General features: G+C 34.2%; 7 protein-coding genes across 7 annotated transcripts; 5 read left to right on the forward strand and 2 right to left on the reverse strand.

Moving 5' to 3' along the window:
- Window positions 1–385: 385 nt before the first annotated feature.
- PHYBLDRAFT_126706 (hypothetical protein) lies at window positions 386–1871 on the reverse strand. Its single transcript, XM_018429120.1, has 5 exons — window positions 1810–1871; window positions 1513–1677; window positions 1213–1317; window positions 886–1146; window positions 386–748 (listed from the first exon to the last, which is right to left on the reverse strand). Exons 1-5 carry the CDS (start codon window positions 1810–1812, stop codon window positions 608–610), a joined length of 675 nt encoding a protein of 224 aa, XP_018287820.1. The 5' UTR covers window positions 1813–1871; the 3' UTR covers window positions 386–607.
- A 154-nt stretch (window positions 1872–2025) lies between these two features.
- Window positions 2026–3248, reverse strand: PHYBLDRAFT_135475 (hypothetical protein). The gene is made up of 3 exons (XM_018429721.1): window positions 3160–3248; window positions 2542–2869; window positions 2026–2357 (listed from the first exon to the last, which is right to left on the reverse strand). Exons 1-3 carry the CDS (start codon window positions 3236–3238, stop codon window positions 2249–2251), a joined length of 516 nt encoding a protein of 171 aa, XP_018287821.1. The 5' UTR covers window positions 3239–3248; the 3' UTR covers window positions 2026–2248.
- A 385-nt stretch (window positions 3249–3633) lies between these two features.
- Window positions 3634–8365, forward strand: PHYBLDRAFT_148970 (Cullin; the record flags this gene model as incomplete). Its single annotated transcript, XM_018432192.1, has 20 exons — window positions 3634–3832; window positions 4011–4129; window positions 4233–4353; window positions 4509–4582; window positions 4728–4801; window positions 4899–4997; window positions 5091–5398; window positions 5489–5604; window positions 5697–5924; window positions 6011–6051; window positions 6129–6139; window positions 6287–6394; window positions 6495–6577; window positions 6728–6835; window positions 6940–7053; window positions 7201–7312; window positions 7398–7621; window positions 7894–7992; window positions 8098–8138; window positions 8317–8365. 20 exons carry the CDS (start codon window positions 3634–3636, stop codon window positions 8363–8365), a joined length of 2328 nt encoding a protein of 775 aa, XP_018287822.1.
- A 577-nt stretch (window positions 8366–8942) lies between these two features.
- PHYBLDRAFT_159683 (hypothetical protein) lies at window positions 8943–10430 on the forward strand. Its single transcript, XM_018434037.1, has 5 exons — window positions 8943–9123; window positions 9273–9360; window positions 9503–9732; window positions 9893–10004; window positions 10129–10430. The coding sequence occupies exons 1-5, from the start codon at window positions 9007–9009 to the stop codon at window positions 10179–10181; spliced, it is 600 nt and encodes a 199-aa protein (XP_018287823.1). The 5' UTR covers window positions 8943–9006; the 3' UTR covers window positions 10182–10430.
- A 3793-nt stretch (window positions 10431–14223) lies between these two features.
- PHYBLDRAFT_148972 (hypothetical protein) lies at window positions 14224–17036 on the forward strand (the record flags this gene model as incomplete). The annotated part of the gene is made up of 25 exons (XM_018432193.1): window positions 14224–14381; window positions 14509–14563; window positions 14615–14668; window positions 14736–14794; window positions 14846–14900; window positions 14952–15008; window positions 15077–15114; window positions 15166–15241; window positions 15293–15348; window positions 15400–15448; window positions 15506–15560; window positions 15617–15664; window positions 15723–15763; window positions 15816–15876; window positions 15935–15975; window positions 16034–16081; window positions 16139–16186; window positions 16243–16290; window positions 16349–16396; window positions 16457–16511; window positions 16570–16610; window positions 16669–16716; window positions 16773–16828; window positions 16878–16918; window positions 16984–17036. The coding sequence occupies 25 exons, from the start codon at window positions 14224–14226 to the stop codon at window positions 17034–17036; spliced, it is 1389 nt and encodes a 462-aa protein (XP_018287824.1).
- Window positions 17037–20267: 3231 nt separating this feature from the next.
- Window positions 20268–21596, forward strand: PHYBLDRAFT_159684 (hypothetical protein). The gene is made up of 5 exons (XM_018434038.1): window positions 20268–20316; window positions 20509–20760; window positions 20860–20970; window positions 21144–21194; window positions 21362–21596. Exons 2-4 carry the CDS (start codon window positions 20570–20572, stop codon window positions 21172–21174), a joined length of 333 nt encoding a protein of 110 aa, XP_018287825.1. The 5' UTR covers window positions 20268–20316; window positions 20509–20569; the 3' UTR covers window positions 21175–21194; window positions 21362–21596.
- A 1680-nt stretch (window positions 21597–23276) lies between these two features.
- On the forward strand, window positions 23277–23519 carry PHYBLDRAFT_148974 (hypothetical protein; the record flags this gene model as incomplete). The annotated part of the gene is made up of 2 exons (XM_018432194.1): window positions 23277–23396; window positions 23460–23519. 2 exons carry the CDS (start codon window positions 23277–23279, stop codon window positions 23517–23519), a joined length of 180 nt encoding a protein of 59 aa, XP_018287826.1.
- Window positions 23520–24368: the final 849 nt, after the last annotated feature.

Genomic DNA, 24368 nt, shown 5'->3' on the forward strand with positions numbered 1-24368 from the left:
AGTATTGGCTCAAATTAAACGAAAATATTGTCAGGAATAAGGAAGAAACTAATCTCTGGTTGTGCAAAATAAGCTAGGCTGTTTAGATGATACTCAGTCCAACCGAAAGACAAGATTGTATAGTAAATAATAAGATAAATTAGATAGAGAAATTTAAAGTAATTGAATACACCAAGAGCAGGATAAATCAAGATAAAGTGTATAGTGCACTGAATGTTGGGTATGTAGCTACCAAAAGAAGAAAAAGAAGAAAAAGACTCTTTTGGTTACGCTGGTTATTTGCACTTTTTCAATTTGTTGATATGATTATATGCGCATGTATGTATTTAAAATTTACTGATACGCAAGATTAAGGAGGAGAGATTAAAGAAAAGGCAGTAAAGATATAGATTTAATTATTTATTATATGTTAAAACTAAAAAAAAAAAGAGAAAGAGAGAGAGAGAGAGAGTAGGGTAAGGATAATGTAGAGTAAGACAAGATAAGGTGGGATAAACTGGATAGACTAAGATGAGAAATGGAAGGAGTAAGAGAGAAGATATGTATATCACTTTAAAGAAGATATGTATATGTATAAAATGAGTCCTTTCTTTCTTCTCATTTTGTTTTACTCTCTTCTCAAGTTGTTCAGTCTTGCTTGAAGGGCAGCATCGTCCGCCGACAAATCACCGCCCTCTGCTTGGGCCACACGTTCATGCGCCATGGCAGGGGTAGAGGCCACATGAATTCCAGTAGGTGTCTCGGACAGCTTTTTATTTTTATTTTATAAAGAGAGTAAAGGATATTAAAGATATGTAATACATAGACACATTTATTAAGCAAAACTTTGGACTCTTTTCTTTCTTGTTCACAATCCTTAAATAATAATAATGATAATAAACTTACTTCTTGGTTCATGCTAATTCCAATCTCATCCAAAACTCGGTTTACAATCTCGTCGCTCTCAGCTTCATCTTCTTCCTCATCCACAACATCATCAATAGCATCTCCCATCATCTCATCCTTCATGTCCATCAGCTCACTCTCTCGTTCAAACTCCATCATAATGTTTTGAATCTTTGGAAGATTCATTTGACGGTTCATTGAAGACATGGCCTTTGTGGCGCCACGCATAGCCTCTGCCATTTGTTGATTCGATCGCAATGTCTACATTATATTATATATAATGTTAACAATAGACATTGACAGCACATATTCTTTCCTTTTCTTTACCTGGATACGAAGTCCTACTGCTTGAAGTTGAGTTTTCATTTGGTAGAACTTTTGAACATTGCGACGCGTACGAACAAGGTCCTTGGCCATAACTTTACAAGCACCCTATAAAAACCCCATACAAACACGCACATATATGCATACATTAATATATACATATACATATATATATGTGTGTGTATATATATGTATATACTAGAAAGTTTGGCATTCCAAGCAAGCAAGCAAGCAAGCAAACGAACGTATATATATATACACACAGACATATGCGAGCGTGTTTTGTAACCTTAATCTTCGTACCATTTGGTTTGCTTTGGCAGATTTCTTAATGTCGGCAATCAAGGTTTTTTCTTGGCGTTCAAGTTTGGTTCGTTCACGATCGAGTTCTCGCTGAGCTTTTGTAATTGACCGCTGATGCTGGCGAAGCATCTCGGCCGGGGTCTTTTTGCGACCAAATAACAATTCCTTATTTACGAGAAGTAATAAAAAAAAATAGTGTTAGTATTACTATTGAGCTTGACACATACAAATACACAGGCACACACGTATGCAATTATATATATATATATTATTTCTCTTCATTGTTGTTGTAATTACCATTGAATTCAAGGAACTTGTAACAAATGAAAAAGGTACAAAGTAAAAGTTAGTTTCGAAATAGAAACCAGAAAAAAAAGGGGGTGTGTGTGTGTATGAAGCGAGGGGAAAGAAACTGAAAGCCAAAAAAAAAAAAAAGCTTGGAGAAAGCATTACAGATCTTGGTTAGTCACGTGGCTGAACAGAAATTATGGATAAGGGTTCCTTTTTTTTTTTACTTTGGTTATTAATTTTATATATATATTCAAAAAAGAAAAACAGAAATATATCATGGATAATGGGTGAAGAACAGTGAATTAAAGAAGAAGAAGAAGAAGAAGATGCGTATTGTTTTGTGTATATATATATATGTGAATTTGACCTCTTTCTCTCTGTATCTCTTTTTGACTTTTTTGTGGGGGTTTTTTTTATAGTAAATTAATTAACTAGTTAATTCAAACTACTTTCTCAGCAAGAGATAGATGTTCTCTCCTACGGTGATGTTCTGCAAATGTCTATAATCACCCTCCAAGCACATCAACAATCCACCAAATGAAGCATAGACAGATCTAAGTAAACACAAACATACACACACCAAAACATGTTTTATAAGCACAAAATAATAATTTTAATAGTTGTAATAATCACAATAACTTTCAACTGAAATACACATACACAAGCATATATATATATATATCTCCACCAAAGAATAAATAAAGAAAGAATAATAAATAAAAAAAAAGATATACTTACACTCTCTGGCCAACTGACAAGGCAGTGGCACCGTTTCCACTAGCAGCATCATCATAACGGTACACCTTACCAAACATAACATATTCGTACTCATCGCTCAAATCACGCTCTCCAGGTGCACGTTCGCGCCAGCTCTCACGCTTCTCGGGAGCTGTACCGGCACCAGCACCGGCACTTGTCACGGCAGATTCAGTCACAGCCTCAAGAGAGAGCGAAGAGGCCAAGACCAAAGAAACCTTGTCGGTAACTTCGAGAGGGTAGATCTCAGAGTTGTAATCCAATGTCAAATCCATCTCGTAATTCTCAGAACGGGCAAGCAGACGAGACACTATAAAGAAAGAGAAATGTATAAATATATATATATATATATGCGTGTGTGTAAAGAGAAGAATGTGTCAACAATTCAATTGAATAGCTTTCTACTGCTTATGCTATTTGTGTTGCTGTTACACTTGTCGTTACGATTGCAGTTATTATTGTCGTCGTTGTTGTTGTTGTTGTTGCTGTTGCTTATTGATCGCTAATCTATACATGTCTACAATTTCTATTCCTTTTTTCTTCTTTTTTTTGTTCTTTTCATTTCTCTCTATGGTTTTTCTCTTTTTTTTTTCTTGTTACCTCTGTCAAAGCGCTTGCCATTGGGGTTAATGTCCTTGATGTCAAACAAGTCTTGGAAGAGAACGTTATCTTGAGACATGGCAAATAAAGGGAGTGTGAAGCCATTAGCAAGAGTTTCCATCCCGATTTTTTTTTATTATGGAAACTTAGCAGTCACTAAATGCCTTTTTTTTTCTTTTTTCGTCTACAACCCAAGATTCCAAAAAAAAAAAAAAAAAAAAAGAAAAATACGCCTCTTTTGACACACAGAAACACCAGACTACAGACACAGACAGATAGACAGACAGACAGACACACAAAAGACAGACAGACAGACATACACACACGGACACATACATCTCTTTCTCTTATATTCTTATTGTCTAAATAATATTATATTACTATAAAGTATAATATAATATAAAGATAGACATATAGAACTTTATCATAGCATATTCATATCATAGTACTTGTACTACAGTACCGATAATAGTAATGGACTGGCCTCAACAACCAATGAAGAGACCTCGACTAGACAATCCCTTGACAATTAATAATGAACCCTACGATGAAGTCATGAGTGAACCTCAAACACCAAGTCTACCTTTTAGTGCATTCTTGTCGAACTCGTTGCATCGTACCCAAAGACTTCCTATCCTATCTGACGAAAAATTGATTGTATATGACCTCAAAGGTGAATAATAATAATAATATATAATATTTTATCCTACTTGCTTTTCTATTATTATTATTTTTATATGTGTGTAGACATCTTGTATTATACGATGAAAAGGCATTATTTATTTATCTATTTATCTATTGATTGTATTTGTAAATAACAAACGTGCACACACACATATATATATATATAGTCGAAAGACCTGTATTACCCAATGGATACGAAGAAAGTGCCTGGGAAAGATTAAAACAAGCCATTCATGCGATTCATAAAAATACCCCTATTAAAGAGAGTCTCGAAGTACTTTATCAGGTATGTTTGCGAGTAATACAGATCCACGCACAACTACATCCACATATGCACGTATGCGCACATACATATTAAACACATTTGAAAACGACAATGACAACAACAGCTGTCAGAAAATCTTTGTCAATATGATTTGGCAGAAGCGCTTTATGGACGTTTGAGACATGAATGTGAAGAATATCTGGAGGCTGAATTTGATAAACTTTCAAGGCAAGTATCATACTCTTGTGGATCCTCTTTTATGTATATATTTTATATGTGTAAATGATATATGACATATATATAAAAAAAGTGTATCTATAATTAATTGAAACAAATACTGAAAATAATAAAAATAATAATAAAAATCATACATAAATGTATGTATATAATTTGGCATAAGGCAGACATGAGAGCGAAGGCATGGAATTTCTAGAATTAGTCAATAAGCTCTGGAAAAATCACTGTGATCAGATTGTAAGTGATTGTATTGAAAGAACAATAAAAAAAAAATTTTTTGTAGCTAGTTACCATTATAAATATACAAGTCAAAATACATACCAACACACGAATGTCTTTATTCTTCGTATTTTTCCACTCTTCTTCTTTATACTCTTACCAGCTTCAATTAAAATGTATCTTCCTCCACATGGATCGTATATATCTGAATTCAATGACAAAATCAGCATCGATATGGTAATTAAACTTTACATATTTGTATGGATAATATACATATAGAATAACACTGTAATGTTACAAACCTCTTCTTTTTTTTTAAAAAAAATTCTTGTAGGAATATGGGAGTTGAATTGTTTTCTGCCAGTCTTCTCAAACGCAACAATGTCCTTGAAAAGTTGATCCGTAACTTATTGTTGCAAATCCAAGAAGAACGGTGAGTAAAAAAAAACAATTACATATATTGTGTGATTTCAATTAAATTTTTTGCTCTGACAAACCGCAATTTTTTTTTTGATAATATATGTAGTGACCAACAACCGATCAATACCGGATTGTTACACTCCAACCTTCGAATGCTCATTGACCTATCATTATATCATACTGTGTTTGAAGGGCGCTTACTTGAAGAATCAAGACGTTATTACAAGGCTGAGGGTGACCGACTAATTGAGACCATGAACATGTCTGCCTATCTTATACACGTCTCCACTCGTGTACACCAAGAGTCTGCTATTCGTGTCAAGAGATACTTTGACAAGTCGTCAAAGTCAGCCCTTACGGCAGCCGTGGAAGAAGAACTGCTGTCAACTCGAGTGAATGCAATTCTTGACAAAAGTAAAAAATCAGCAGACCACCACATCTATAAGATCAAACTAACTTTTCTTTCTTATATATATATATATATACATGTATGTATGCAATTAGGCTTCAAGCACTTTATGGAATCGAACAAAGTGGACGACCTTTCAATGCTCTATCGTCTACTAGAAAAGGTTGATAAAATTGACATTTGTGTGAAATACTTTGTCAATTATATAAAGGTAAATTTCTTGTATATAATAAACGGTAGTCAAGGAAATAAAAAAGAAAGAAAGAGAAAAATAACTATAACTATAAAATTATATAATGATAGCGTAAGGGATCTTCAATATTGAGGGATCATTCGGGTGGAAAGGATCCAATTCCTGCTCTTGCTTACTTTAAGCGCAAGACGGACGCGATTGTGGAGCACAGCTTTGAAGAAGATGATCGATTTGTGAATGGAATGAAGGACGGGGTGGACTACTTTGTTAACCTTCGACAAAACAATGCAACCGAACTTTTGGCCAGACATACAGATTATGCCCTGAGAAATAACAAGGTATCGTATAAATAAATAAATAAATAAATAAATAAATAAATAAAGGAAATGTTAATTTGATGGTGTTATCTTTATATTTGCTTTAGGTGGATGAAAAATCATTGGAACAAAGCATTATATTCTTTAGGTAACAAAGATTTGAATATCTGAAGATTCATAGATCACTAATCGTTTCGCTCTGTTTTATTTTGTTTGTTTGAATAGAGTATTGCAGAGTATGTTGTTCGATTTCCAAAACAAAATATGAACTAGATCTGATTAAACGAGAGCAGAGCAAAGTTCTATACATGCTCTTGTTTTATGTCTAGCTTTGTATATTAAACTTTACTACTACTTTGATTATTAATATAATATATATTTAGGTAAAGATATATTTGAGGCTCTCTATAAACGTGACCTAGCAAAAAGACTCTCGCTTGATGTTATGAACAGAAATGCAGAAAAATTGATGCTAGCAAAAATGAAGAAAGGTAACAACGAATTTTTTTTTTTTAATTATTTATATATGATTCCTTCTTTCTTGGATACTAAAACTGTTTTCTTCAATCAATTTTTTGTGCTTCTTAAAAGAGTGTGGAGTTGCTTACACTAGTAAGATGGAGGGAATGTTAAATGATCTCAAGATTTCCGATGAACTGATGCATGACTTTAGGGTAAGTGTACGATTATGATTATACCAGTCAGCCAGCCAATCAATCAATCAATCAATCAATCAATACATAAATACATATTGTCCTGATAAATAACCTCTCGTTTTCGGTTTTATTTTTGCTTTTAAAAATATTTTTAAATATATAAAATAGACTAGCATAAATTATGGAGAGACCCAGTCGTTTGAATTCAGAGCCAATATCTTGACAAGTGGATTCTGGCCATCGTACACACCTGTGAAAATCAATTTGCCTCAAGAGGTAATAATAATATATATAATAGTAATATTGATAGTAAAGAAATAAATAAATAAATAAATAAATAAATAAAAATCTAATCAAATCAAATGGCTTTTTCTTAATAGTTTACACACATCCAAAAACTCTATCAAGATTTCTACTGTACTAAGAATGAACGTCGATGTCTAACATGGCAGAATTCATTGAGTATCTGTGAGGTCCTGGCAAACTACCCATTTGTAAATAAATATATATATATATATAAAATTTTATTCTTTTTCTGTTTTTGGTTCCTGAGCTAACCATTCTTTGCTTCTTTTTCAAATAACTATAATTATTTGTACAATTGTGCGCACATGGATATCTGTTACATGTGCGTTTTATAGGGAGCCAAAGAAATCACCCTGACTTTACTTCAGACGGTCGTATTGTTATTGTTCAATGACCCAACAACTCCAAGCCTTTCATTTTCGGATATTCTTTTGGAAACCAAACTTGGTATGTCCTTTAAAGTAATAATACAATTTTTTGATTTTTAAATTTTTAATTTTTTTTTTTTTGATGATTTTGATTGTTTAACAAGATGAGCTTGAACTGCGGCGTACTCTGAAATCCTTGGCGTGTGGGCCACACAAACTGTTGGTCAAGACACCCAACGGCTTGGATGTGGAACCCACTGATATGTTTACTTTCAACACCGATTTCCAAGCTGAGCAAACCAAGTTCCAAATGAACACTGACACCCTCAATGAAGTAATTGAGAAAGATTCGTCCTTGGACCAAACAGCCTTTAACAGAGAAGTTCAGGTAAGAACAGCAGAGTGGCCCGAAAGATAAGAAGAAGAAGAAGAGTGAGATTATACAATGGAAATATAAATGGATAGATAGATATAAAAATAATTAATCCCCAATATACAAACCCTCCCCACTCCCTATCTGTGTATGCCTGTCTATTTACCGACAATAGAAAGAAAAAAGAAGAATAATTAATTATTGATTTGAAAATGCACAAAAAAATTCTACTCTTTTAAAATGTTAATGCTAATGCTAATACCAATATTGATGCGTTTTGTATGTAGATTGACGCAGTTATAGTGCGTATAATGAAGGACAAGCGTACCTTACGCCACAGTCTACTGATGAATGAGGTGACTCGGCATGTGAGATCCCGGGTGACGGTAAGAGCATAAATCAAGTAGTACCACCAACGAATAACCACAAAAAAATCCCCCCTTTATTTTATGTATATATTACTAAAAATGAATTTTGATATGTTTTCTTAGGCTTCTGATGTTAAGAAGAGAGTGGAAGTATTGATTGAAAAGTATGTACTGATAATTCGATTGACAGTAGGCTAAATTAACCGGCTAGCTGAACCAATTAATCAATTCATTTATTTATTTATTTATTTATTTATTATTAATTAATTAATTCATAAATTAAATTGATTGAATGAATGAATGGACTGACTGACTGATTGATTTATATTATTGGAATTATAGGGACTTCATTGCACGTACAGAAGATGATGGATATGAATACCTCTGTTAGATCGACTCAATGAATAAACAAGTAGGGATCACAGTCCAGCAAGTTGGGATTCATGTCTCCCTTTCTCTATCCCCTTTTGCCCTCCTTTTTTTTTCTATAATATTATTTCCCCCCTCTTATATACTATACAATACAATATATTAGTCGATTTGAATTAAGTTCAAGTAACCGTTTATATATATATATATGTGTGTGTGTGTGTGTTTAAATATTCATCAGTAATAACGAGGAAAATAATAAAATACAATTAAATCCATCTATTACTGCTCCTTGTAAACCCGCAAAGGTTAATATTCTTATATATTTATATACCAAGCCGTGGCTTTACAAAGTCTCAAGAAGCCCCAATTCAATTTCTGTATATAAAGAGAGAGAGAGAAAAAGAGAGGGAAATACATGCTGCCGTCATCATTACTTTTCTCTCTCTCTTGCTTATTTAGAAATAAAAATATGTACTGCAGCACCTAAACTCAAAACAAGAGAGAGAAAGAGAGAAAATAAAATAAACTAAACTAAAATAATTCTTCTGCTTCTGCTTCTGCTTCTTCTTCTTTTTTTTTAAAAAAAATTATATATACAAACATATATTCTTCTCTTCTTCTTTAATCCTTTAATTTGGTTTCTAATTGCTCATCGTTCCAATGATCATCTGTGGAAAGAATGGTAAACCTATTAGCCGCAAGTTGGTTGTATGCGGCGATGGTGCATGCGGGAAGACATCATTACTCAATGTATTCACTCGAGGATTCTTTCCACAGGCAAGCATATTATAGCTCTTCATTACAATTATGATTATAATTGACAACCAGTCAAATCTGAATACTAAATATGCAAATATATATATATATATGTATATGTATGTATATGTAAACTTGCTCTTCCTCTTTTTTTTGTGTCTTTTAAGTAGGTGTATGAGCCGACGGTGTTTGAAAATTATGTTCAGGACGTTGTAGTGGATGGTCAGGAAGTAGAGTTGTCTTTGTGGGATACAGCAGGCAAGTTCAAATCTCGACAAACCCACACACTATCTAAAGAGCCGCCAATTACATAAATAAAGCCACAATAAGACAGAAAAATGAGAATATGACTAATACTAATACTAATACTAATGATAATTAAATATATATATACATATAGGTCAAGAGGAATTTGACAGGCTACGATCATTATCTTATGTTGATACCCACGTATTGATGCTTTGCTTTTCGGTCGACAACAGAGACTCTCTTGAAAATATTCACACTCGTTGGCTTGAAGAAGTTACAGAACACTGTCCCCATTCAAAAATTGTTTTGGTAGCACTAAAATGTGATTTACGAGACGATTCAGCAAACCCTAGACGAGAAAGTCCAATTCTTTATGATGAAGTAAATAACATATATATATACACAAAGAGAGACAGAGAGAAAGCTGGGTTTATCAATTGATAATGATTACTTTGCTCTTACCAGCTACTAATTTTTTGTCTTGTTTTTTTTTACTTTCTCTAATTACCTATCTACCTGGGTGTGCGTGTGTGCTTTAAAGGGTCTGGAGGTTGCACGGAGTATTAATGCAGTACGGTACCTAGAGTGCTCGGCCAAGCATAATAGGGGGGTTCGAGAATGTTTTGAGCAAGCAGCCCGGGTGGCTATCTCAGGTAACAAAACCTTATTATATTGTATTATATTATGTATTGATACAGTTTTATACACATCTATAATACATACAAAAAGAAAAGATTTAGCCGATTAACATCTCATTTGCTTTGATATCTTCATTAGTCAAGAAACATCATCAAAAGGATTCAGAGTCAAAGTCATGTATCATTCTCTAAGTTTCCTTGTATTGCATTTATCAATCTCTTTTTATTTTTATATTTCTTTAAAAAAATGATCTTTTTGTCTTGTCTATTCACTTATTATTATTACTATTACTACTATTCTTATTATTACTATTATTCTTATAATTACTATTATAACTATTATCACCATTTTTCTTATATTCATTTCTACAATTTTGTTTCAATAGCCCACCTATCTATCAATTTACTCAATTACACAATTACACAATTACATACATACATACATACATACATACATACATACATACATACGTGCATGCATACATGCATACATATACATATATTATAATATAATATAATATAATATAATATATATTTCAATCAATAGTTCATATTATTAACTTCCTTCTACACGTTCCTGAATCCTTAACAAGTCAGAAAATATACCGAAGGCAGTTATAGCATCACCACCACTTGTTCCCTAGATTATTAAACCCTTTGGGAAATTTCGCGTGGTAAATTGAATGAGGTTATCTCCCCCTTGTAGAGCACCAAGGGGGTGGTTAGGATATCGATGATATGTACATATATTTAGTTATTGAATATTTATAGGATATACATCACTTTGCTTTGTTTTACATTACTTTTGCTCTCAATTTTCTTTAATCTGCATAATAATAGATCCTCAATACACACACACACACATATATATATATATATATATATATATATATATGTATATGTATATACTTACTGTTCAAGCCTGACAGTGCTCTTGCTGTTTTCGAAATCAATTCGTTCAACATACCGCAACACCTTGTTGTATTTTCTGGCTTCTTGTCGGATCATGTTAAAATGATAATCGAGTTTGGTCAATATACTCATAAAGACATCTACACTCTCAATTTAGCGCAGTGGCTCAGGAACAAGTTTTCTCACTTTGAGTTGATCAGCCACCTCAGTTCTCACCAGTTGGCCGCAGATAATAACCTAAAACGAGCAATGTCGTGTTGGGCAATTCAAAATAAATTAAATTAAATTAAATTAAATGAAGAGAAAGACATATTGTGGTTAGGCCTGGGGACAAATGATCATACAAGCACAAATTTAACCAAGTGTACCCACGCATCTTCTTCTTCTTCTTTTCTGTATCTTTTGTTTGTTTTTTTTTATTTGTCTTGTTTATTGAGGAAAATATATGTCCTGTATTTTTCTTTTGGTACACAGGCTTTCACTCATAAACACATATGTATTTTACCTACCTTTCTATTAGTTTCTCACTGTAAATTTGCGGTTTTAATTTCTTTTTCTGCGTATTATTCCTGAATTAGAGAGCCCGTTATCGAGTGAAAATCTTAAATTTTTGTTCATTATTATTGTAAGCGGCGAATCAATTTCCAATGAAAGATCTGTTAGGGATCGATTTACAAAGGATGTAGAGCTGATATGTGTCTCTGAATCTTCCAGTTAACCGCAGCTAACTCTTCTAAAATCTTAAAAATAATAAAGTGCGCTTTGTTATTGTAGAAAAAGACTCTTCTTTATTAATTTTGCAATTATATTTCATATTTTTATACAGTCTAGTTGGGTCACAGGATTTAAATGTTATGTGGTCTGGCTACACTTTATATTTGCTTCACTACAGACCCCAGAATTTTTACCGTGGAGGGCCATTTAGTGATGAATTGAAGTGAAAATTTAGAGAATTCCCTGATTTTTGACTTCAAATGCTCACTAAATTTCTAGTAAAGCTCAAGTTTATCCTCCCCATTCTAAAGCAAAATATATGATAGTAAGGAGTCTCTTCCTCACATTTCTTTAATAGAATAGGCCTCGGAAAGCTAAATTTATTAAGGTTTATTTCCTTTACATCTTTTAGTATTAATGTTTTCGACTTATAAAGCCTCACAGTTGTGTTTGAGTTTTTATTTATTTTTTTATTGAGTTTTACAAATAATATTTTTCTAGCCGTCTTGAGATTATCACAACTCAATACTCTCTCTAATATTTGAATAATTTTCAATCCAATAACCTGGAAAAGGTGGATCGCAATTTGTCTCACCAGGTTACTTAAAGCCAAAAGAAAATATTACTTATTTGATTCGATTTTTAATTTTCTATAATTGAAAAGCTATGATTACCATTGGTGTGCATTTGCATATGCTTGTAGAAATCTTAAAAAATATCATTTCCAGTGCACTCATATTTAATCGACCATAGAAAAGGTTCATTTATACAAAGGCTCCGTGCTTCAAACTAAAATAGTCTCAAGCGAACCAAAGCTAGACTATGAGCCTCAAAGTAATAAGCGGAATCATACTATACAGTACTGTAGCGCATTATATTGTATTACAAAACAAAAGTTATAAATCAAAGCCTTTAATCCAACAGAGTATTATTTCTAGGTTATTCGTGCATCCAGTTGAGTTCGGTATACAAGCACAAAATATCAAAAGCACTAGATCCTATAAATCGATAATTAGTAATCGATAGCGTCTTGCTCCCAAACAAACAAAACCTATACGTTCAGTAGCAGTAGATTGTCTCTTTGCTTTCATATTGTGCCGTCAGTCAGTCTGAGCAATAACAGAAAAAAATAGTAAATAAGCAGAGCCTTTAAAAGGTGATTTATATATATGTAATAGCCATTTTACTAGCTTGATCTATCTGTGACCAGGCTAGCACAATTGCAAGCACCACTACTTTTTCATGGTGTATAATGTAACTTATATAAATAATTATAATTATCGATAGAATGGTGTATATTTGAACACATATAAATGTAAAGTGTTTCAGGCAGTTGGGTTATTCTGTATTAATTTCTCGGTTGGATTATGATTGGTTTATAAAGTAGTACAAACCAAGGTCGATTGACAAACACTAGGCTAGACCCTGTTCTTCTTTTTACTTTTATTTTACTCTAAGAACGATGCTTTAACTTGAGGTACCAACGACTTTCAATAGTCAGACTGTCAATCCCTTCATACTGAACCACTGAAAGTACTTTTATTTCAAGAAAGTATTCCTACACTTTGTGTTTATTAACTCAAGACACTGGTGAAAAAGCTAGAAGAAAAATGGAAGTCTTTCACACAAAAGAAAAGAAAAGATATAAGCAGCAATTTTTTTCGGGGGTGCTTCTTAAACTAATAAAGTCACAGCATGTGAAACAAACAAACAAGAAAACAAACAAATAAATATACACAAGACTTTAATTAAAGCTTTATAATCAACACAACTTTACACTTCTTTATTGTAGTTAAACGTCTAGCCGATTAATACTTTGTATATCAGTAGTACAGCTAAAATGAACACAGAGGCATATATAGTGTCTCGACAAGTGGCTGTTCAAAAGCATAAGCCTTGTTAACAGAATCACAACAGAAAGTAGAATAAAAAAGGGGATGGGGGTCCATAGCAACTGAATAATTTGACATGCATATAGTCCACCAATCGGAAGACATCATTTAAATGTTTTCATGCTAAAGTAAAGTCTGGACCACTATTGCTACTATGCTCCTCTAAGCCCCATGACACATGTGATGCTGCACGGACAGCACGGACCTTATGTGACATAAAAAGAACTAAAACAAAAAAACAAAAAGTAAAACAAGTGCCTGCACAGCACGTCCTTCAGAATGTAAGTGATACTTCTTTAAAACCCAAAACCCATATTTTAAGCATAGATATTAAATAAAGAAGTAAAATAGTAATAATATATACATGTTGTCAAGGCTAAAAGATAAAAGAAAACCGAAAAAGGAATAAGAAAAAAACCGAATTTTATAATATATTATCAAACTATCATAATAAAAATAATAAAAAAGAACAGCAACTCATGATTGAGACGTCATGAGTTTTATAAAAAAAAAACACCTATCCAAACAGAACGCGTCAAAACAACTCTCTTCCACATACCATTAATACTTTATACACTTCTTTACTGCTCTCTCACAAACTGCTTTAATCAACATACACGTTAAAGACGAATCATGACCAATACAAATCCATTTTGCTAGTCAAATCTCAGGCTTTTATCATATGTTAAGCAGTCAGTAGCAAGATATAAGACAACATGTCAAAATCAGTACACAGCAAAAATGAAATACTGAGGTCCAACACTGGTTTGATCATCAATCCATCCAAAGCCTATCCACGCTCAGAAACAAGAGATAAACTGACAGGACTTACTATATTTCAAGGAGTATATGATATTCATCAAAGACACACATTGTGAAGATTATATTTGTCTAGTCTTTTGACAAACAAGGTCAACGATAAAAAATAAGATCTCCATCCAGGCCTACAGGTATATAAAGACTCGTTGATTAATCATTCGCTGCCTTTTATATTTCTGTAGGGACTTTTCAGGCAAAGTCAAGCAATCAAGAACAGGTTTCCATCCAGGGCCACAGGTACACCAAGACTCGAGGAGCATATGCTCATTGTATTTTGTATGCTTCTAGTGCCTTCCGTCCAGGTCAAGCATCAGGGATCCGATCAGAGTCCACGGTTATCAGGTATATCAAAACTCTATGAGCAGTTACTCACTTGTTTTTGTATATTTGTAATATCCATTCCATCCAGGTCAAGCTTCAAGGTTCAGGTCAAGGTCAACGGGTTCAGGTCGAGGTCCACGGTTTCAGGTATATCAAAACTCGATGAGCAGGTACTCACTTGTTTTTGTATATTTGTAGTATCCATTCCATCCAGGTCAAGCTTCAAAGCCCACGTCAAAGTCCACGGTTTCAGGTATATCAAAACTCGATGAGCAGTTACTCACTTGTTTTTGTATATTTGTAGTATCAAATTCCATCCAGGTCAAGCATCAAGGATCCGATCAGAGTCCACGGTTTTCAGGTATATCAAACCTCGATGAGCAGTTACTCATTTGTTTTTGTATATTTGTACTATCCATTCCATCCAAGTCAAGCTTCGAGGTTCAAGTCAAGGTCCACGGTTTCAGGTATATCAAAACTAAATGCGCAGTTACTCACTTGTTTTTCTATATTTGTAGTATCCATTCCGTCCAGGTCAAGCTTCAAGGTTCAGGCCAAGGTCCACGGTTTTCAGATCAAGGTCCACGGTTTCAGGTATATCAAAACTCGATGAGCAGGTACTCACTTGTTTTTGTATATTTGTAGTATCCATTCCATCCAGGAAAAGCATCAATGTTCCGATCTCCCAGCTATGGTTATAGGTATAACAAAACTATATGCGCATTTACTCACTAGCTTTTATATATTACTAGTTTTCAGCCATCTAGGTCAAGTGTCAAGGTTCCGATTTCCCGGCAATGGGTATAGGTATAACAAATCGTTGTGGGAATATACTCACTAGTTATAATATATTTATAGTGTTCAGCCATCGATGTCAGGCGTCAAGGTTCCGATCGCCCGTCCATGGTTATAGGTATAAAAACATTATAGGCAAATACTTACTAGCTTTTATCTATTTCTAGTGTCCAGTCATCCATGTGAAGCGGCAAGGACCCGATCGCCCGTCAATGGTTATAGGTAAAAAAAACCATTAGGGACATATACACACTAGCTTTTATCTATCTCTAATCTCCAGTTATCCAGGACAAGCATCATGGTTCCGATCTCCCAGCTATGGTTATAGGTATAACAATACATTATGCGCATTTACTCACTAGCTTTATTATAGTTCAAGTCTCCAGCCATCCAGGACAAGCATCAAGGTTCCGATCTCCCAGCTATGGCTATAGGTATAACAAAACGTTATGCGCATATACTCACTAGCTTTTATCTATTACTAGTGTTCAGTCACCCAGGTCAAGCATCAAGGTTCCAATCTCCCAGCCACGGTTATAGGTATGACAAAACGTTATGCGTATATATTCACAAGGTTTAATATATCTCTAGAGGTCAGTCATCGAGGTCGAGTGTCAAGGTTCCGATCTCCCTGCCATGGTTATAGGTGTAAAAAACATTAGGGACATATACTCACTAGCGTTAATATATGTCTAGTGTTCAGTCATCCAGGTCAAGCATCTAGGTTCTGATCGCCAGTCCATGGTTATAAGTACAAAAAGCATTATGGGCATATACTCATTTTTTTAATCTAGTTCTAGTATCCAGCCATCCAGGTCAAGCATCAAGATTCTGATCGCCCGTGCATGGTGATAGGTGTAACAAAATGTTATGGGCATATATTCACTAGCTTTAATATATTTCTAGTGTTCAGCCATCCAGGTCAAGCATCAAGGTTTCGATCGCCAGCCGATGGTTATAAGTGAAAAAAAAAACGTTATCCCCATATACTCACTAGATTTAATATATTTCTAGTATTCAGCCATCCATGTCAAGCGTCAAGGTTCAGATCGCCCGTCCATGGTCATAAGTATAAAACAACGTTATGCCCATATACTCACTAGCTGTAATATACTTCTTATGTTCAGTCGTCCAGGTCAAGCATCAAGGTTATGATCTCCCCGCCATGGTTATAGGTATAAAAAAACATTATGGGCATATACTCACTAGATTTAATATATCTCCAGTATCCAGCTATCCAGGTCAAGCATCAAGTTTCCGATCTCCCCGCCATGGTTATAGGTATAAAAAGCATTTTGGGCATATACTCATTATTTTAATCTAGTTCTAGTCTCCGGCCATCCAGGTCGAGCTTCAAGGTGCAGATCTCCCGTTATATGGTTATAGGTATAACAAAAATCGATGAGCAATCACACTCGGCTTTATTTATTTTTAGTGTTGAATCCATCAAGATCATGCTTCACGGATCCGGATTCAGTCCGTGGCTATAGGTATACAAAAACTCGATGAGGAATTACTCATTGGATTTTATATATTTCTAGTGTCTACTCATCCACGGCAATTATCAGGATCCGATTTTCATGAATTGTTATAGCTAACCAAGTTTCCTTTTAGCCTTTACTTAAAACAAACTATACTCTTTATTTATACTTACTTTTGATGGCAAAGAACGATGATCAAATATACATCCATTATGGAAGGTATACAAGTCGTTCTTGGCCATTACTAACCTAGAAGTATATATGACTATTGTTTTTACTCTCCAGGCCAAACAGCAAGAATCAAAACTCAAATTTGGGCTACAGGTAAACAAGTCTTCTTGAGCTTTTACTTACTGTCATTTATATATTTCTAGTGTTTTTTTCCTTAAAGTTCAAATATCAAGGATCTGATTTCAAATCAAGGTTACGGGTACACACTTTTCTCTCTGTCTTTACATGCTTTCTTTCGTATTGGCCTAGTGTGTTTACGATCCGGCTACACAATGAAAATTTTGTTTTCCTTCCAGTGCGACAGGTATATACATCTAGTTCGGCCTTTAGTTACTGTTGGCTTTATTTCTCTACTGGCTTCACAGTCCAAGCCAGCCACCATGGATCCTATATCCGTCCAGTGTTACAAGTATACACTTCTCTTTGGGATTTTACTTACTGTCGGTTTTAATTTTTTACTGTCCTTAAAGTCAAGGCCAACGACCAATCATCTGATATCCGCCTAGAATTACAGATTTAAAAATGTTATTGGGCCGTTACTTATAATTGTTTTTGTTTCTCTAGTGTCCTTGCAGTCAAGGGTAACGAGCAAGAACCCGGTCTCCATATTGGGATATAGTGTTACACATCTCTTTGATTTTTGACTTGCTGCAAGCTGTATTTTTTCTCGTGACTTTACAGTCAAATTCAACGCTCAAGGATCCAGTTTCCATCAAGTTTTACAGGTATACAAATCTGACAAGTGCTTTTATTTAATGTGTCTTTTTTTTGTCAAGTGCCTTTACTGTCTATGCCAATGATTCCGAATCCGAGCCCTATCCAGAGTGACAGGTATACAAATATGTTTGCGTCTTTACTAACTTTTAGTTTTATATGTCTAGTGCCTATACGGTTTAGGCCGAAGAACTAGGACTTGATATTCATCCAGACTTGCAGATATATATTTTTTGTTGGGCCGTTGATTATTGGCTTTTTTTATCCGTCTATTGTTTTTACTGTCAAGGGCAACCATCAAGGATCCGATCTCCATCCAGTATGACAGGTATACACTTTTCTTTGGGTTTCTACTTATCGCTTGTTTTTTTTTGTCTAGTGTTTTCACCGCCCAGGTCGAAGAACAAGGATTTCTTCTTCATCCACGGTTACAGGTATACAATTCTCTTTTAGCCTTTGCATAACGCTCGTTTGATTTTTCTAATTTCATTAATGTCTATGCTAAATAATAAGCATCTACTCTCCATCTAAGGCCATAGGTTTAAAAAATATTTTTAAGTATTATTTTACTATTTATTAATTAATTAATTATTATTTTTTAATTTTACACAGCCAAGGCCAATCGATCCAGGTTTACTGTCCTCTAGGGTAACAAGTATATGTACATACCTGATCGTTTACTTACTGCTTGTTGTTTCGAGTAATTTTTATTTAGTCAAACTGAATTACCAAAGTTTTACTATCTACCTAGTGCCCGAGGTATACAGGTCTCATTTAGTACTCACGTATCACTTATTATTCTGTCTAGCGTTTTTATAGTTTAAGCCAGCAATTGGATTTTTAATCTCCATTAAGGATTAAAGGTATACATGACTATGTGAACCTTTACTTACTAGCTATTATATCTTCTAGTCTTTTTACAGGAAAGGCCCACAATTAATATGAGTTGTCTATCCGGGGGGGACAGGTATACAAATCCGCCAAAAAATCTACTTACTATATATTTGCATAATGTTTTTACAGCCGAAGCCAACGATCAAAGCTTTGATATTCTTTTGGGCTCACAGGTATAAAAGTCTCTTTGACTTTTTAGGTACTATCAGTTGTTTTGTTCTAGCCCTTTCTTCTCTGTAGCAAGCGTTCAATGCTCAGCTCTACATCAAAGGTCGCAGGTATACAAGAATCTTTAAGCAATTTACTAAAAATTAGATTTTCCTAGCGTTTACATAGTCAAGGTGAAATGATCATGTTCTTTCTATCCGTTCAAGGTTCTAGGTACACACGCACATTTTAGCATTTATTCTTCACTGGTTGAATATTTTTAATCTTTGACAGCCCATGCCGAGAATCAAGGTTGCACTTCAAAAAATAGGGTTAAGGTATACATGCCTTTTTAAGCATCTACTTACTACTAGTTGCTTTATTCAGACTTTATACAGTCGAGACCAAAGATCAAGAGCCCGATTTCCGCATATATTTACAGGGATACAAATGGCTTTCTTTACCCATTAACATATTGCTAGCTGTTTGAAGCAGTCTTTTTACAGTTCAATTCAACAGTCAAGGTTCAAATCCCCGTCAAAAATCACTGATATACTGCCACTTTTTAGTATTTACTTACTGCCAATTGTGTTTCTTTAGTCTACTCGCAGAAAAGGCCAACAATCAAGATGCCACTCTCCTTCTTGGATGTTAGGTATACCAGTATCTTTGGGTATTTACCTATTACCAGCTTTAGTTCGGTAGTCTTTTCACAATTGAGACCAACACCCAAGATTCCATAGTTCATTCAGGGTTACTGGTATATATACCTCTTTGAGCATTTGCTTGGTGTCTGCTATATTTGTCTAGTCTTTTCATAGTCAAGGCTACTAATTGAGATTCCGCTGCTCATCTGGGGTAAAAGGTATATATGCTTTTTTTTAAATAGTTAATCATTGCTTGTTGAAATTGTCTAATAATTTTACAGTCAATGCTGATGATCAAGTTTCTGTTATTCGTCGAGGTAACAGCCGTACACCCTCCTTTGAATATCTTTCTGTCATCCATCATATTTATCTAGACATACCATAGTCCACACCAAGGTTCAAGATTTTAGTCTCCACCCAGGTTCACAGATATTCAAGTATAATTGCCCTTTTAGGACTGCCGGTTGCTATTGCATATTGCTTTTAATATATAGGTCAAGGGATAAATTTCCTACTCTCAACCATGAGCTACAGGTATCGCCGTTTATTTTGAACATTTATTTATTATCGATTATATTTGATTAGTATTTTAAATCCGAGTCCAACGATCAAGCTTCAGCTTTCCGGGAAGGGTTGAAGATATCCATGTATCTTTGATTTTTTTTAATATCAACTGAATTTCTCTGGCGTTTGCACATTCAAGTCCATTGATCAAGTCTTTGGTCATTATCAAGTTTCCACTCAACATTATTAGGTAAAGGTATATAAGATTCTTAGATTACTTTTTTACAGCCAATGACATTTATCAAGCGTTTTTAGAGTCCTGGTCAACGATCAAGATCCTGCTATTAATTCAACGTCTTAGATATATAAGTGTATTTAAATATTACTTTACTACTGATTCTATCTATTTAATCTTTTTTTTCGTTTTCTTTTTTACATTCTATGCTAGCCCTCACGGCTCTAGTCTCCATCAAGGCTTATAGACATACAAGGTTTTTTTTTATTGGAATATGTTCTTACTATCAGTTTTAATTTTTCTAGTAATTTCACAGTTCATACCAACGATTAGGCGTCCGATTTCCATCCAGGGCTACAGACATACATCTTTATTACACCATTTACTTACAGCCTGTTTTATATGTCCAGAATCTTCACAGCTCATGTCAACAGTCACGGTTTTGACCTACATCTCCAACCATAGGTATATATATATTTCCGAGAATTTACTTACTATTAGGTGTATTTTTCTAGTGTTTTCATAGTAAAGACCAACGATTAATATTCCGACATTTTCCTACAGTCATAGACATACAAGTCTCTTTGAGCCTTTAGTTACTTTAAGCTGTATATTCCCATACTTTTTACGGCAAAGACCAGCGATCAAGGTTTCACTCTCCATAAAAATCCTCAGGTATACAAAGCTCTTTAAATATTTTCTTACTATCAATTAGATTATTCTAGTGTTTACACAGTCAAAGCCAAACTATAAAGCCTCTGTTGCCCGTCCAAGTTCTCCAGTATATATATATATATATATATATATATATATATATTGAGCATCTACTTACTGGTTGTTGTTTTTAGTTATCTTGACATAGTCAAAACCAACGATTAAGGTTTCACCATACATCCAGGGTATGAGATACACATGTCTCGTTTAGTATTTAGCTATCAACTATTATTTTGTCTAACTTTTTTATATATATATTTTAAGCCAACGATCAAGTTTTGAGTATTTATTCATGATCACAGGTATATATTTCTTTTTGAACATATACTTATTGTTGGCTTTCTTTTTTTAGTCTATTTACCACCAGGGCGAACGATCAATATTCCGCTGCCCATTTTGGGCTATATGTATACATGACTCTTTAAGCAGTTAATACCTGTCGCTTTTATTTGTCTAGTCTTTTAATCGCCAAGTCCAAAATTTATGGCTCTGCTCTACATCATGGGCCGTAGGTATACAAGTCTCTTTGTGAATCTATTCACTGATGGTTATAAATACTTATAATTTCACAGTTGGTGTCAAAGATCATTGTTTAACTCTTATTCATATGTTACAGGTATAGACTGTTTAGGTGCCCTTGTTTCTTTGAATGATGCTTGTATTTGCTTAATTTTTTTCTCTTCGTAGTTTAGGTCAATTATCATGGCTCTATTCTTTATTAAGGATTAAAGACATAGGAGGAGTTTTTAAAATTTTCTCACTGAAAATTGTATTAACTAATTTTTTACAGCCGATACCAGGTATCAGTATTCTACTCCATTGTGGGCCACAGCTATATTCGTCTTTTTTAATTTTATTTTTTTACTATTTCGACAGCAAAATCCAACGCTAAAAAACTCAGTCTCTATCAAGGGTTACAGGTATACCAGTTTTCTTCGAATATATTACTACAAATTATTTTTGTATATTATTTTAAACAAACAAGCCCAACGATCAAGATTTCGGGCTCGAGTATCATATGCCTGCATATGGATTCGTTTCAATAACTACTTTATGCTGTTTCTATAGGACCTTACAGGCATATTAAATGCTAAACATTGAAACTTTAGTTTTAGGTATGGATTCTAGGTATACGACAATTTTGGACCACTCAGTACTACTTGTTTTATATAAGAAGTATATGTGTAGTTGAAACCAAATAATTATCATTAAAATAATTTGAGCTGGTTAAAGATATAAAAGGCTTTTGAGAAATTCACCGATACTTATATCTTTTTTATGTATTTGATATCAAGGATCAAGTAACAAATTTGTGCTCCCCGTCATTGTTTAAAGGTATACAAGTATTTTTTAAAAATTTTCTTTTATTAATGTTTTCATTTCAGTAGTGTATTTCCAATTGATTTAAAGGATCAAGTTTTTGCCTCCATTATAGACTAAACGTATACAGTGCTATTTGAAAATTTAAATAACATAATTTTCTTTCAGCTAGTACTCACTCAAGACAAGGATCAGAGTTCCACGTTTCCTCATAGGATAGAAGTGAACAAGACTCTCTGATCATTTAACTACTGCCTCTTTTAACTACAACTTGGCCTTACCGTACTCACATTTGCTACTTATCCTCTGGCTGCAAGGAATCACATAACACTAGCATAACGTTATTACTGCTCATCATCTATCCCAATTAACAACATTAGCAACTCGGCATACTTTAGCTTATTTGTTAGTTTCGGGTGTGTTTAATTCAGCGACTAGATTATCCACTGTATTGTATATCGCAGACCTTTGGATATATCCTCTCAGTATCCTCCTCATGCTAATATGAGCCATGAAACTGATCCCACTCAAGCTCTAATATTCAATCATTATAGCTATCACCATCACTTTTGAAGCTCTAGTATCTAAATCAATAGCGTATTAATAGTTGAAGGTCAGCTATATATACGTATATGGCTACTAACGAGGCTATCTTCGTCGTCCTCGTGGCCACCCAGGGAATATTCCCCTGAACTAGACACCTTATTCGTTATTTATTTAACCTAATAAATCATACATACGCTCAATCAGCGTAGCCAATGCCACACTGGATATCCATATCGAGCGGCCACTTCCAACTTATTCTTGATATTGAATTTGTTCTTAATCATATAGCAGTTCCATCTACATTAGACATTACAATATTCGAAGCTAAATCAGCTTTGGCTATTCTCTAGCCTTTTCGCCTTTCAATACATTACCTCCAATACATATTAAAAAAAAATATTATGAATGGTTTCATTCTCTGTGCAAACTTTGATATCTTTGTGTTGGTGTTGGTATGCCCAAAAAAAGATTTGAATGTGGTAGTTGGCGGTGTCAATCTTGATAGCATTGTGATGTTGTTGGTACGTGTCAAAAAAAGAAAAAGAAAATAAATATGTTAAGGTTTCTGGTGTCTGTTTTGGTAGCGTTGTGAAGTTGGTGTCGATTCCAGTAGATTTGTAGTCAATTTAGGCATGGGGGTTTGACTGAGGATTCCCGAAAGGGATGAGGTAGGTAAAAAAAAATTTCAATGCATCGTTAAAAAGAATTTTTTTTTTATTCTGTTGTGGCTCAGTGAAGGTGATTTTTGATAGACAGTCCTCTCTAAAAAGTAAATATTTCATTATTACTTTTATTTCAATACGTTATACTATTCTACACTATAATATAATATATCACTCTATAGGTTTAAGTATAGGTTGAACAAAAACAAGGAAGAAATACTGACGGGATCGTTGTAGAAAAGGTGCCCTAATCAAAAGAGGTGATGTATCAAAAAAAGGGAAGAACGGATATGGATACTGTGAACGTGTGTGTGGTTGTTGGTGGCCGCCTCTCCTCGGAGAATGAATTTGAAGAAGAAAGGAGAACGAAGTGTAGATGAGAGGAGCGAGAGGAAGAAGCAGAGGAGGCCATATATGAAGTTTAATGAAGATGAATGAAGTATCTCTTTTTACCACATTAAAAACACTTTTCCCATTTTATTATGCTGACAACTGATTCTCATCCCCATACGCCTAGTCAAATAAATATTATTTGACTCATCCTAACTATTGGAGTGCACATCTATTGTCTCGAGAACGTATCCTCTTGAAGTAGTTTACTGTCCATCGTTACCACACCTCCATTAAGAATATAAAACCTGTGCTAGATAGTAACCCGGGTGTAAAGACTTTCCAACTTGAATGGCCCTCCTCGCAGTAGTATTGTAATGAGTTACAATACCTCTTACAAGTACCCTATGTGTTAATACAAGACGCTAAAAGAGGGATTGTGATAAATCCCAAATGAAGAAAGAGGGGGTGTTAGGGAGTTTGTCTACGTCACAATTATTG

This window comes from Phycomyces blakesleeanus (assembly GCF_001638985.1).
Source record: "Phycomyces blakesleeanus NRRL 1555(-) unplaced genomic scaffold PHYBLscaffold_20, whole genome shotgun sequence".
NCBI lineage: Eukaryota > Fungi > Mucoromycota > Mucoromycetes > Mucorales > Phycomycetaceae > Phycomyces > Phycomyces blakesleeanus.

What these genes read in the sequence shown, in the direction of transcription:
- PHYBLDRAFT_126706 (XM_018429120.1), bottom strand. An exon ending in CAGTAGGACTTCGTATCCAG is followed by an intron (nt 1,147 to 1,212) that starts GTAAAGAAAAGG and finishes AATATAATGTAG; the next exon opens with ACATTGCGATCGAATCAACA. An exon ending in GAATTAGCATGAACCAAGAA is followed by an intron (nt 749 to 885) that starts GTAAGTTTATTA and finishes AAAAATAAAAAG; the next exon opens with CTGTCCGAGACACCTACTGG.
- PHYBLDRAFT_135475 (XM_018429721.1), bottom strand. Translation starts at nt 3,238, where the DNA reads ATGTCTCAAGATAACGTTCTCTTCCAAGACTTGTTTGACATCAAGGAC. An exon ending in TGGCAAGCGCTTTGACAGAG is followed by an intron (nt 2,870 to 3,159) that starts GTAACAAGAAAA and finishes CTTTCTTTATAG; the next exon opens with TGTCTCGTCTGCTTGCCCGT. An exon ending in TTGTCAGTTGGCCAGAGAGT is followed by an intron (nt 2,358 to 2,541) that starts GTAAGTATATCT and finishes GTGTTTACTTAG; the next exon opens with ATCTGTCTATGCTTCATTTG.
- PHYBLDRAFT_159683 (XM_018434037.1), top strand. Translation starts at nt 9,007, where the DNA reads ATGATCATCTGTGGAAAGAATGGTAAACCTATTAGCCGCAAGTTGGTT. An exon ending in GTCTTTGTGGGATACAGCAG is followed by an intron (nt 9,361 to 9,502) that starts GCAAGTTCAAAT and finishes ATATACATATAG; the next exon opens with GTCAAGAGGAATTTGACAGG. An exon ending in GTCCAATTCTTTATGATGAA is followed by an intron (nt 9,733 to 9,892) that starts GTAAATAACATA and finishes TGTGCTTTAAAG; the next exon opens with GGTCTGGAGGTTGCACGGAG.
- PHYBLDRAFT_159684 (XM_018434038.1), top strand. Translation starts at nt 20,570, where the DNA reads ATGTTCTTACTATCAGTTTTAATTTTTCTAGTAATTTCACAGTTCATA. An exon ending in ACCTACATCTCCAACCATAG is followed by an intron (nt 20,761 to 20,859) that starts GTATATATATAT and finishes ATTTTCCTACAG; the next exon opens with TCATAGACATACAAGTCTCT. An exon ending in CTCTCCATAAAAATCCTCAG is followed by an intron (nt 20,971 to 21,143) that starts GTATACAAAGCT and finishes TGTTGTTTTTAG; the next exon opens with TTATCTTGACATAGTCAAAA.